Below are 13,130 nucleotides of genomic sequence, written 5' to 3'. Positions count from 1 at the left end.
AAGATAAAAGGACAAAATGAAACTGAACAAGTTCTAGGAAATAAGGATGTAATTCTTTCAGAAAGTGGTGCAGCATGTACACAAAGGCAAAATAATGTTAAGCTAAATAAGCAGTTTCTTCCCGTAGTAAGACTTCACTCTACTAAAGTGTTTTGAAATTACAGCATTATCATTTTCTATCCAGAAGGCTTCAAAGATATGTTCAAGCTGTCCCATAATGTAATGCCAATAGTCATAACCATGTTTTGCATGTCAGTAATGAACCTAAAAGAACACAGTAATACACTAAAGTGCTTTTTTGTCTCAACTGAAGGGCAGTGGATCATCTGATATTTTGGATACTCTTGGTCATTAAACTAAATAATTTAAGAAACTTACTAATTATTAAAAGCATGAGACCCCAATCCTGCTTCAGATAAGGCTGTGTAAGTTCTGATTACCAATTGCACTGGAAACAGAAACAAGCTTTAGGTGTTCACAGTTTGGCCTGTTGAGTTTTCACTAACTTGGGTCAGATGAAACTAAATCCTACCTGCTGCATAAGGGAAAAGTATAATAATTACTCTTTAAATGTTTTCCAAATTTATAAAAAGCAAAGGTATACCCTGTATTGCACTTCCAGAAGGGACACTTCATTAAAAAAAAAAAATGCCTATTTCCATCTGAAACTTCTATTATAATAAATTAAATTCAGAACCAGAAGACAACAGTCTGGGTGACCTACATCTGAGAGCACCTCCCTTTCTGAAATTGAGTCACCTGCTAACTCCCAAAAGACTTCTCATCAGAAAGATGTTTATTCAAGACCAAAAACACAATCCACATTAAGTTTTATTTTCTACAGTAAACAGGAAGGATTTCCATAATGTACTTTCCCTCATATTTTTTCTGGACAATTGTATTTTCCTGAATGCCATATGTTATAGAAAAATTTAAAAAATGTCAATAACTACCAGCACACTTTTAGACACTGCAGGAATAACACTGCTCTTTGCCTTAGTGTTGCTGTTTAAGAACTTACTCATGTTTAACAGTCTAGCTGCAAACTTACTAAGACAACAGAAAACTTCATCTTGCACTTGGCAGCACAGCTTTCAGCTAAGTCAACTCCTCCAAGTCCCACATCATCACACAAAATGCTCTGTGATACACATTTCTGTCTGGTGTCTTAAAACTCCAGTAAAGAGGCTGTTCAATCGGGAAACTGGAATCAAGCAACAGATTTCTGTTTATACTCTTATCAGAACATAGGAAAAAGTAGTGTTCTGAGGCAGAAAAGGAATAAAACCCCCTGTAATGGTGTTGTACTCCAATACCTTTTAGGAAATGTTAAGTCTCTCTAAATGAAACAAGTTGAATCCATTAAATTATAACAAAAACAGAAAGTAGCAGGGTAATGAGGTAAATAAACATGATGTTCATTTTGCCAGAGCAAAAATCTAACTGACGCTGCAACAACAAAAATTTCCTAAAATGCATGGAACACAACCGGATTCTATGAAATAAGCAACCAGATCTGCATCCTGTCTCACTTGTAGGACACTTCTTGTCCCCTGTAAGATGACAAGATATCAATGCCTGTCATGTTGTGGAAACCCAAATGAATAAGTCCAATGAAAGGTCAGGGTTAATGGAACCCTTCACGCAGCCATGCCCTATGAGGCACTGTGTACCTGTAACAGATACTACACTTGTGGCTTGCAACCAAGCCAAAACTCTTCTTGGCTAGAGGCTATACAAGTAACAGACATGAGCTCCCAATCTTAACACACAAGACTATATAAAAACAGACGAGACACAGGGCAGGGGGGAAGATGAGAGGAGGAAAACAAGAGAAAAAAAAAAAAAAGAAAAAAAAAAGAAGCCTTCCCAAGCATGTACATTCGGATATGGAATTTGCACAGCTCCCACCACTAGAATCAAAGTAAACTGAAGACCTTTAAAGCCCTGGCATTTGCTTTCTCTTACACCACTCTCATATGGAACAGCCTTATAGGCCACAAAACATTAACCGGTGTTTTCACTGTTCATGCTCCTCACACCCTTAACTCCAAGATCTTCAAAGATTCTAATATGTGAAGCATAGATTTGTTCTTATTTACAGCAAAAACAAGAGACTCAGTGTAAAACAAAATGTTTAATAAATCTGCAGAGCCTGAAGTACCAATGCAGAACAGCAAGATAGACACGTACTTCTTAATTAAGTGGGTGATGTTCTAGTTAAAACAAAAGGACAACCCAGGCCATAGTTAAGATTAAGCGCACACTCTTGCAAAGGAAGCTCCTACTATTATCAATATAAAGGCTTTAAATCACAAAAAATAAACCATCTAATAGTCTCTATTCAATAGTAAGTGAAAAGTCAGGACACAGACTGATTTGGATTAACGCATTTTCAGTTATAACAAGTAATTTTACAGAGGATTAGTATCTTGATGGTCTGATCAATACTAGGCACTGCTGCTATTACAGATGAAGAGAAAATTACCCCTCCAGTAATAAAGTGTGTATGTCTTGGTTCTCCTTCATTTGTTGAGTCCATTACTGTAATGGTTCCAACATTAGCAGCTGAGGCAATCTAAGCAGCAGGAATGTGATGAATTTAAAAGCAAGGAACATTTGCCACACATTCTTTCTTTTCTTTTATTCTGCATATGCAAGGCTTCTACCTGACCATTTCCAATATACAAATGATGTGCTATGTGACTATCAACACTATTTCTCAATTATTGTCTCATTAATAATGGAAAGGGCCAATAATGTGATTACCACAAAAATTGCTACTGGCATATTGGCTGCTGATTCTGCTAAAACCTGCACACCATTTACCTACACAGAAATAAGACATGACAAGAAGCTTATTTAACTGCATCTAAGCTGTTTCATTAACTTTAATTTTCCTAAACACAACTTCTGAAAGAATCTATTTAATCTGTCAATTAGAAAATTCTGTATGTATTTATATCTTCAGAGGCAGAACAATAACAAGAAGTTAACATAATATTTGAACAAACTATAAGACAGTGTTACAGTTGATATAATTTGTTGCATGGTGTGCATGACATTTTTCAGCATTAAAATCATTCCCAGGCTCTTAAGTGCTCTGAGAATACTCGCCTGTTTTTCCCTGAGTATCTGGAATCCCCGAATTTTCCTTGAGTATGTGTAAGCAACCTATTTAATCTCATAAACATACATTATTTTCCAGCCAACAAAACAAGGATGATATAGGAAATGAGAGCTTTAATTGAAAACTTAGCCACAACACTGAATATTCCCTTTTCCTCCTCATAAATAAAACACATGCAAAGCTTTGTGTTATTTAAAGCTTTATGTTTCCTTGCCACTTTGTCTAACATGTCACAAATGTGAAACTGTGAACAAATATCTTTGCAAAAGCCCTTGTGAATATTCAGATATGTGCATATTGATGCACTTATTATTTGTATACCAATAACATTATTGGGTTGGGGTCCCAGCTGTACTGGGAGCTGTACAAACATAACAGTAATGTCTGTGGAATGCATTCTCTGTAGTCAGTTCTGCTTTCACAGTGATGAGAATTAGCATAAACAGCTATATAAGGTAATTGTGAACTGGACTTGGCAGCCTATTCCAAAGACCCATCAATGCAATACTTCTAAAGTAAAAGAAAATTGTATCCCAGACTAGCTGAGCATCTTATCTTTCACACATGACATAGGGCCTTAATAAGGAAAGAGTGGCAAGAGGAAGTATATAAAGGTCATTACTAGCACTTGGCATCTAGCACACTAAAACTTACTTAAAATGAACTTTGACTAAGTCAGTCTTGAGAAGAATCTTACCTCAGAGATGAACTTCTTTAACTAACCTGTGAATATTAAAAAACATTCTAAAAGCCAAACAACTTTCTTCCCAAGTTTAAAAATGAGACAATAGTCTATGTAGACCACCAAATAAGAGGTTTATGTTTGGTTTTAATTAAGTGGTACCTTTTCTTCACCCAGCAAAAGAAAGTTGACTGTGAGCTGAGCAAAAAACTCTCACCAACAATATAATGAAAAAGAAACAAAATAACTATAAATTGTAACACTTAAAACTCAATTCTAAGTTAAACAAACACAACTAAGTGAAACACACCCCCAGTGGACTGTTTAATTAAAATGCTTTTTCAGCTAATGAGCAAGATACACTTTAACAGGCCTGCTTTTTTTGCACAGAAGTAATATTTGGAAGACCAGAGAAGCTGATGGCATTAAATATCTCTACAGATGTCTTTAGAAACTTAAGAATAATCATATTTTGCCATCCACTTAGGACTCAGAGAAATATTTCACAGGACACTAGCATCCCCAGCACAGTGTTTAAGATAGCTGAGCAATTAACTTCTGGCTATTGTTTCCCAACTCTTTACAAACACACTTCCCAGGAATGAATTTGCATCCTCATCCTCTTGGGCTTGGAACACCAAATACAAGCATAAACAATTTCATTTCTGCTACTCACTCTATTTTATTCAATCCAATTGAGTGATCTGCAAAGTAGAAATTGCTGTATGACAGCACTGCACTCTAATGAACTTCTACCACTTGGAACAGCAACCTTCTTTTATAACAGTTTACACTAAACTTCCTATACACACAAAAATTTGAGAGAGAAAACAGATTATCACATAGAAGAAACACACTGCATAATTACAAAGCAAAAGCCAATCACTGGGCTTCTGACAGAATTTAACTATATATGATTATAGCAAAACAAAAACTTTTATTAAGGATTTAATTCTCCAAAATAGAGACATTGGCAGGAGATACCTAATCCAAACCTGTTTCCCTGTTCAACCAACTTTGCTCTCATTAGTAGGCCTCATAAATCTCACTCTCCAGAAGAGGCCAGGTTAACCTGACTAATATTTGGTTTGCTATGAAACACTTTTATCAGGACCTAAATGGAAGTCTTGGCAGAACTACTACTATAAATACATACTTCCTTTGCCTACAGCATTTCTTAGGTGAGCAACATAAGCAAGCAATGCTTAACCTAGGAACTGAAGGGTGAACTGGCAGTGACAGGAGCCTTAAGATTACATTCTACTCAAGTTGTATAAAATAATACCAGTATGAGGATCCTCCCATGCAAAGCAAGCATACCTTTCTTATTGTATAACCATTCCTCTTCCCATTGCTGCCTTCTCCTTTGGCATCCTTTATTCTAAGATCTTTTACAGGCTCCTTCTGTTTTACTCTCAGCATACTCAAAGCTTCTCTCAAGTAGTACCCAACTCACAGCAGGCCTCTCAGGCATACTCTAAGTACTCACACCTTTGAATTCTCTACAAGGAACTCATCTTAATTTTCATTCTTCTCTGTGCACCTACAATTTCTAGGTGTGCTTAAGGCAGTATTTTTTCAATCTAGCTGCCTCAGGTTTTTCTTATACATAGCTCCTCTGATACCTCTTCAAGTGCCTAGTCCTCCTACCACAGCTGCATCCTCTTACTCCCTCACACAAATCCTTGAATAATCATCTTAACAAATGTAATTATTCTCACATTGATAATGATTCCCAAATATGTTTGGGATATATTGCAAAGACAAAAGGTTAAACCAGGTTTGGATGGACAGCATAAATATACAGGTTAAAAAACATATGTCTTATTTTTTTTTCCTTGCCTTGTAATTACATTGGATTGGATGAGGTAGCTTGCATCTGCATGTGTTTTCACATACACAGAAAGAGCAGAACACAGACAAAACACTTGACTTACTGTCTTTGGGTAACAAGGAGTAGAAGAAAGACTAATTACAAAATTATCAGGTTGGCTTTGGAGGCCTGGTTCCTTAGGTAATCCTGGTTAAGAATCTTACTACTGTGAACAGGCTTTCAACTTATTTTTCCATTAAAATATTTACTTGCAAACTTAGGTCAGACCTGTTTCCTGCCCTTGTAGAGAAATAACTGTTAATGTTCAACAGTAAACCAAGAGCAATACCAACACCAGTATGTTCTGTATGCCAAGACAGGTGGACAAGATGACCATAACAGAAAGCTTCTTGTAAGCCTACAGGAAGCTCCTTTCATCAACACCACCAAAATCAACAAGAAGCTTTCAAACAAACATTGCTACTCTGTATCTCTATTTTGTAAACAAAATCACTAGAGGTTCAACAACCATCCAGAGTTGCAGTGAAACATACAATGTGGCACCTGACACAACAAAACATTCCGCAGGGATGTTTGCTTACACAAGCGGTGTAAATGTATCTTCATATCAGCATGGGGCAGCGTCCCAGCTAAACACATCATCAAGAAACAACGCTGTAAGGCTTGGGTGCTGGTAGAGACTTTAAAGACATTTCCTTAGGTGAGGCTCGGTGTAAAGTACAAACAGGCACTTTTAAATTTGAAAACAAACCTGCAATTACATAACGCATCCCCTCACCGAGAACGCTCTGACAAAATTAATTTACTTGTATAATTTTTTTCTCACATAACACCACAGAAGCCCCTTGTAAATTAAAATATCAAAGCCCAGGCCGTAAATAACCTGCGTTATTAGCCACGGCCAGCGCTAGGCTGGGCTCTCCTCTGTCTAGGAAGGGAGGAACCAACTTCCACGTTGATGAGAGCAGCACCCTGAGCCGGCCTGGCCACAGGCGGGCGGACCCCCCATACCAAGACCCCGGACACCAAGACCCCAGGCCCCAGGCCCCCAGGCCCCAAGCCCAACCCCGCAGCGCGCCGGCCTCGCACCCCGCTCCTGCAGGCCCTGAGGCCCGCGGGGGGCTCCGCGGGGTGGGTAAGGGGAGAGCCGCGAGGGCAGGGCCACGCACCCGGGCCACGCCGCGGGGAGAGCCGGGGAAGCGCGGCCGGCGGCCTTTCGAAGCCGCGGCAGGGACGCGGGGCTGCGCTGCGCTGAGGAGGCAGGCAGGCAGGGAGCCTCCCGCAGCCGGGGCGGGCGCGGGGCAGGGCCGCCAGGAGGAGGTACCTTCAGCTCTCTCTCCCGCTCCCCCGCTCTCCTCTTCATGCCGCCGCCGCCGCGCGCACCGGGCGCGTCCCCGCGGGACGGGACGGGACGGGAGGGCGCGCGGGGCCGAGGAGGCGGCGCCCGGCCCCGCCCCGAACTACAACTCCCAGCAGGCAGCGCGGAGCCGCCATCCCCGGAAGCGGAAGCGTTCGGGTAGCAACGGCCGCAGTTGCTAACGGCGGCTGAGAGGAGAGCTGGGGCTGGCGGAGCTGTGAGTACCGGGGGCTGCTCCTCCGCGGGGGCGGGGAGGGGGGGAAGGACGGCGAGGCACGGGCATGGGGTGCCATGTAACCCAGCGGCGGGGCCGCCCAGCCCGGGGAGCCCGAGTCGCAGAAGCGCGGGGCCGGTGGGGCGGGGAGCCCGGCCTGAGGCGGGTCTCCCTCCCGGCGCGGTTGTTTCGGTCTGTGGGGCTCCCTCGCTCGCCGCTCAGTGCCCGTGGGGAGAGGGAGGGCGCCTCACCAGTTGTTTTCAAAGCCCTGCTCAGCTGTAGCCTCTGTTGCGTGTCTCAAAAGGCTGCTGGGCTCGAGCGGGAGTTGTTTTCTGTGCCCCAGGGCGGGAAGACGCGGGCAGTGCAGGCGTTCCTTCCAGAGGCAAGGGCTGCCTTTCCTCTGCCCCTGATCTTAAGTGATTGTCGGAACTGACGGAGCTGAAGAAAAATTTGGAAAGCACTTGTAAAATGTGTGGAAGGCAAAACACGGTTGTTTCGATCTTTCTGTGTTAAGGTCTGTGTTAGGTCCGAGAGCGTTCCTTCCCTCAGCCTGCAGCAGGATGTGGTGATCTCATCTCCTAATATCTTCCATATCTTCTCTTTTTTTTTTTTTTCCTTTCCGTCTCCTAAAACTCACAACACTGCAACAGATGATGTTTGAAAGATGATATGTGTGTATAGCCCTACCGAGTAATACATGAGACGATTTGAGATGATAAGCCCAGTAGAGTGCAAACGTTTATCTGTAAGGAATCCATAGAGGAAGAATGTGGGCTGGAAATACTTTGTGATAGGCTAAGATAGGTGGGTGGTCTGTCTTTTTTTTTTTTTTTTTTTTTTTTTTTTTTTTCTTTGCGAGGTATATAAGAATTTGTACCTAAAGTATGAGCTTTGATACTTTTAAGTATTCATACTCACTACTGTCTTACCTGACATTGCAAACTTTAATGCAGTTTCTTGAAGTAATTTGTCAGACATAGGTGCTGATAATACCAGTTTTGTAAGGAATGCAGTGTATAAGAAAGTTATGGTTTCTTTAACTTTAATTACTGTCTAAAATTCTTTCTTATACCAAACTTGAAATGCTTATGGGTTAATCCAAGAGATACTTATAATTTTCTTCACTTTGTAAGTGAAGTTGTTTTATTTCTTAATTTTTGGAATAAGAAGTGCTGAAGTGACTGTAGTGTAACCTTTCTTGGAAATGAAAACTGGTTTAAGTTGTTGAGGTTCAGCGTGGCATGTGGATCTGTCCATATGCAAAGATAAATTTATCTCCTTTGCTTTATTATGCTTTTTCTTAGGAAATGCTGGAGTCTTTAGTACAATCACTTTTGTAGCAACACTGCTGTACAGTTTTGTCAGACGGAATTGCTTTGGAAATTATTTTCAAAGTAATATGCAACTCTGTGGAGAAATCTCTTACTTTAAGAAAGAATGCTGAAACTGTTGGCTGGAAGGAGAGTAATTTTGTTTAAGTGTTTGTGATTGACACTGAGGTAATACTCAAAAAGTTACTGTAACAGATGTAACACATGATGTGCTGTTTGAAGTGTCCTCTCTAGGAGAAGCAGTGTAAGTGATGGTTGTTAGTGATTATTAAAGAGACAGGTGGTTCTTATGTTACTAATGAGGCAAATAAGTTGCCAGGGCAATTCTAAATCTGTAATTATATTTTGTCTCCTCAAAACCAAGAGCCAAGTTTCTAACTATTTTTATCTAAACCCACTCTTTTTCATAAAAACAAGCATTGTCTTATTTATTTTTTTCTTTTCCTGTGGCCCAGGTCAGAAAAAGAAAGCTGAATGCTTAATTTCCTTCCCTTTCTAATGAAAATGAAACAACTACTTTGTCCTTGTCCTCTTGAAATTTTCACCTTTCTAAATTTTTAAGACTTGAGTTTTATGTCAGCTTTGTTTTGTCACTGGCCTTCAAGTTATATCATGTTGCAAGTAAAAACTGGCTTTCATACACAGCCCTGCTATGTTTGTTTGCTTACAACTTAAATGTTTTTGCTGCAGCCAGTAATGGATTGCTACTGACAAGAGGTGGGTTTTTTGTTTATTTCAGAGACAAGCACTTGTTATTTTGTCTTTAAAAACAAAACAGTTGTATTTCAGGCTGAGATTAACAGGTAGATATCCATAGCAGAGTTTCTTTAGTAAGTGGCAAACAGTGAAAACCAGTAGTATTTATTTGTGCTTATTATTGTGCTGAAGTTTTTGAAGCTTGATTTTGATAGATCACAAACATTGGAGAGTTGTGCTGATAAAATACTTGTTTAGCTCTTGAACATTCTGAAACTTACAAAAAAAACAACCACCCGTCATTTATTTGTGAAGACAAACGCATTTTAGAAAGATAGAAAATGGTAACATCTTTCTCTTGCTACCATCATGAAACAAATTTGTATTGATCATCTAGAGATGAAGGTTTCTGTTTCACTTTGTTCTCAGTTGCTGTAGTGATACTGATACAATGACATGTCGTAATGAATGAACCACAATAATGAACCTAGACCTGAGTGAAGTAATGGACTGCAGATAGTGCTAATTAAAAAAACCAAACAAACAAACAGAAAAAAAAAACCCCACAATAAAAGTTTTGAGGGGATTGTGTGAATAATACAAAAAGAGCTGAGGACACTGAGGAGCTGGATTCCACTAGATATGTGTCTGTCCTTAGAACTGTGCCATTGGTTACAGTGTCTGCATGCCATGCACCTCAACATCATGAAGTGTTACTCTCCGTTTCTGTGACTGACAGCATTGAAACTGCAACCTTATTGCTGATCTACAAGTGTAGATCAGGTTTTTCAACAGTCATGAGCAGAAACATTTGTTGCACACAAAAAGAAAATATTGCTAGAAACAGTGAAAGTTGGAATAATACTTTTCCAGAAATTTTAATGATGAAAAACAAGAAGATTGAAAGCAAGGTTGGCTTGTTGGAAACTACTTCCATTAATCCTTTTCATCCCTTCTGGACAAAACCATAAGGAGACTTGTTTATGATGGAAGACTTTACTGGTAGAAGGAAGGCAAATCTTTAGCAGCTGTTTTGGTTATGACAGAATTAACAGATACTTTATGCAATGCCTGTGGGTTATAAGTGTCACTTCTGCCCTCTGATGCAGGTCTTTATTAACAACACTGTTAATTTCCCAGTGCTTTCCTAGATGTTTTTGGCTTCACTGAGGATTTATAGCACTTGAAGAGTGTAACAATAGGGGGGGAAAAGACTGCTCAAAGGACTTCATGTCTCTCTGCTGTTTCAGCCTTCCTTTACACTATGGCCAACATCTAATTTTCTGCACTGGTAGAGAAGAAACAGTAGTTGTTAACAAGTAACTTCATGTATTGCACTGAAACAAATGAACTCCTTTATCACATTAATGCTCTCCTAATCTCACTTTGTCAAGTAGCTAAGTTTTCTGTTGCCTCAAGAAAGAAGTGTGTTCAGATTTATGAGAATCATTCGTAGAGGAGTCTCTATCTTACAAAGTAATTTCTCTTATGACAGTGATTGAAAGAAGACTAAGAGAATGGTAGGCAACACTGAAATCATTTCATAACCCTCAACACCCCTGTTTCAAAGAATCCTATTCAAAATTTAGAAGATGGCATTACTCATCTACCAGTTCATGCCTTAAGCTTTGACCTGTCTTAAAATGAATAAACAAACAATTAAAAAAGATAACCTCCTCCTGTGTGCACTTAGAAATATGGCCTTAGCCCAAACATTGCTGAAGACAACAGGTCTAGAACTTTTAAAAGCTGATTCTACATACATAAAATCGGTGCTGTTGCAAAACAACAACAAAAAGCTGTATTTTATGCATGGATTAAAATTGGCAGAACATTAAACTCAAAAATTAAAAATTAAATTGTCTTCTGAGTGATACATTTGAGATGGGAGCATTTATAGTCATGAACTAGTCTGCTATTCAAGGAATCTGCCATTACTTTTTCCTTCATTTTATAGGATATATTGTAGTTCATTGGAGTCTTGCAGTTGAAGTCAGGGAAGAATTACATTTGAGTTTTCTTATCCATAGGTAAGCCATGTCTGTTCCAGCTGATGAAACTGTGGGGGACCTGCCTGTGAGAGATGTAGGTCTAACTCTAGCTGGAATCAAAGGATTACAAGGTTTGTACCAGCTGCTATTTATTACAGTTATTACAGACTTTGATCAGTGTCTTCTTTAATTTCTTTCTAAAAATGTTCCTGACATTCCCACTCACAAAATGAAGTTCCAATGCCATTCAAAATCTGGGTTAAATTCAGAAAGATACTATGACCAATTCTGTGTTCATCTTGCTTTTATAAGAGGGGAGTTTTGTGAGATGCTAAACACTGGAAATCTCATTGAGCTGTAAAATTCATCCTTCCAGAATAAAAGAGGAGTTTTTTGCTGAATTGAGGACAAGGCCAGACCCATTTAACAAGTGGGAACTAGAAGTACTATGCAATTCTGGTATGTCACTCAGCTGCTATTAGAACAGGAATCTGTATCTGAGTAAATTCATTGAATTATGAGTTAATCTTCTTGATCTTCCAGAGAGTGTGATAACTTTGAAACAGATTATAAAGCATCTGTGGGGTAATTATCATCTTAGTTTTTTAAGTAGTGTGTTTGACAGTACCTCATTATTTGCTAAACTCTTTCCTTTGTGTTGTCTAGTAGCTAATCAGTTTGCTGTTTAATTTGAATTCATTTTTTATCTGTGAGAGGGAGGAAAACTGACATGATTAGTAGACCAATACATCTGAGAAAAAAATGAATCAACAGATTCATACAAGTGTAAAATATCAAATTACTTGAAAACTTTCATTATTTCAATATTACAAAATGAGTTACACTTTGCATTACGTGTTGATGAATGTGTTGAAAGTAATTTTAAGTTGTCTTGTTTTGGGTAGAACCAGCTACACAGAACGTGAGAGCTCGACAAGCTGTGTCACGAATCAGTCGCGAGGAGCTGGAAGACCGATTTCTTCGTTTACGTGATGAGAACATCTTACTCAAACAGCATGCAAATAAGCAAGAGGAGAAAATTAAAAGGTGTGAGTTTTACTTTTAGCTCACAAGAACATTTTTGCCCTTTGAAGCTTTATCAACAAATTAAGAATCGAGCTGATTTCTCTTAGAGCACTTTCTAAAGCAGTAGCAAATACCTCACTTCGGCTTTTTTTTTTTTTTTTTTAATTGCTTTCTGGTTGTCTCTGAGGTATGTGGGATATTTTTCATGGTGGACAGCATTAGTTGTCCATTTAGAGAGTTAACCCTTCCATCCAGCACTTTGGAGTTGGCACCTTGGGTTTATAGCCATGGTGTCTGAGAAGGAATATAACAGCCAAAGATGATGTATAGAAGCCTAATTATTAATCAGAAATTTCACCGTAGCATCAAAGTGGCTTTTCTTTTGTCTTTGTCTGTTCTCAAAGAATTTGACTACCATCTAGTCTTTTATCATCTAGTTAATCTAAAATGTCTTTATCCTAGATAACTTCATTGAAGAAGTCCCAAGTAGCATTGGAAGCACAACACCCAGTGTACCCAAACATACCCAAGAAACTTTAGGCTTATTATTGAACTTAGTGCTGTGCTGGCAAACCAGCCTGGACTCAGCAGAACTGCTCATGCTGTTACCATATTCCAAGAGGGCTAATTAATCCAAAGGCACTGTGATTCTGTGTTCACATTGTGCTGTATTAAGCTGATAAAATCTTGCTGCATCTAAACTAGCTTGTGGTTCATTAAAGGGCGTCTGAAGATGCTGCCTCTGTGGAAGGGACTACATACTTTTCTAAAGGCCAAAACATAATTTCCTTTTGATTCAGTATTCAGGGAGTCAGGATCAAATTGAGCATCATGACATAACTTGCATCTTTTATGTCAGACAACTGTCA

At 39.3% G+C, this 13,130-nt stretch overlaps 2 protein-coding genes across 8 annotated transcripts in view; one reads left to right on the top strand and one right to left on the bottom strand.

Annotated features, from left to right (window-relative positions):
• Nucleotides 1-7,055, bottom strand: part of FTO (FTO alpha-ketoglutarate dependent dioxygenase) — a 228,975-nt gene extending 221,920 nt beyond the window's left edge. Inside the window, exon 1 of one of the 3 annotated variants that reach the window (XM_051629516.1) lies at nt 6,971-7,055. In XM_051629516.1, coding sequence (XP_051485476.1) covers nt 6,971-7,009 — 39 coding nt within the window. In that variant the 5' untranslated portion in view covers nt 7,010-7,055. Of the gene's footprint in view, nt 1-6,227; nt 6,296-6,815; nt 6,825-6,970 lie in introns of those variants that run through there. The other 2 variants (XM_051629518.1, XM_051629517.1) reach the window with 2 other exon arrangements.
• A 93-nt stretch (nt 7,056-7,148) lies between these two features.
• Nucleotides 7,149-13,130, top strand: part of RPGRIP1L (RPGRIP1 like) — a 61,086-nt gene continuing 55,104 nt past the window's right edge. For all 5 annotated transcript variants that reach the window (XM_051629575.1, XM_051629574.1, XM_051629576.1 and 2 more), the window contains exons 1-3: nt 7,149-7,220; nt 11,275-11,366; nt 12,141-12,282. In XM_051629575.1, the coding sequence (XP_051485535.1) occupies nt 11,282-11,366; nt 12,141-12,282 (227 nt within the window). In that variant the 5' untranslated portion in view covers nt 7,149-7,220; nt 11,275-11,281. The remainder of the gene's footprint in view (nt 7,221-11,274; nt 11,367-12,140; nt 12,283-13,130) is intronic.

The sequence above is a fragment of the Apus apus genome, chromosome 11 (genome assembly GCF_020740795.1).
Source record: "Apus apus isolate bApuApu2 chromosome 11, bApuApu2.pri.cur, whole genome shotgun sequence".
NCBI lineage: Eukaryota > Metazoa > Chordata > Aves > Apodiformes > Apodidae > Apus > Apus apus.
The sequence above is the reverse complement of the archived record's forward strand: the minus strand, read 5'-3'. Positions and strand labels throughout refer to the sequence as shown.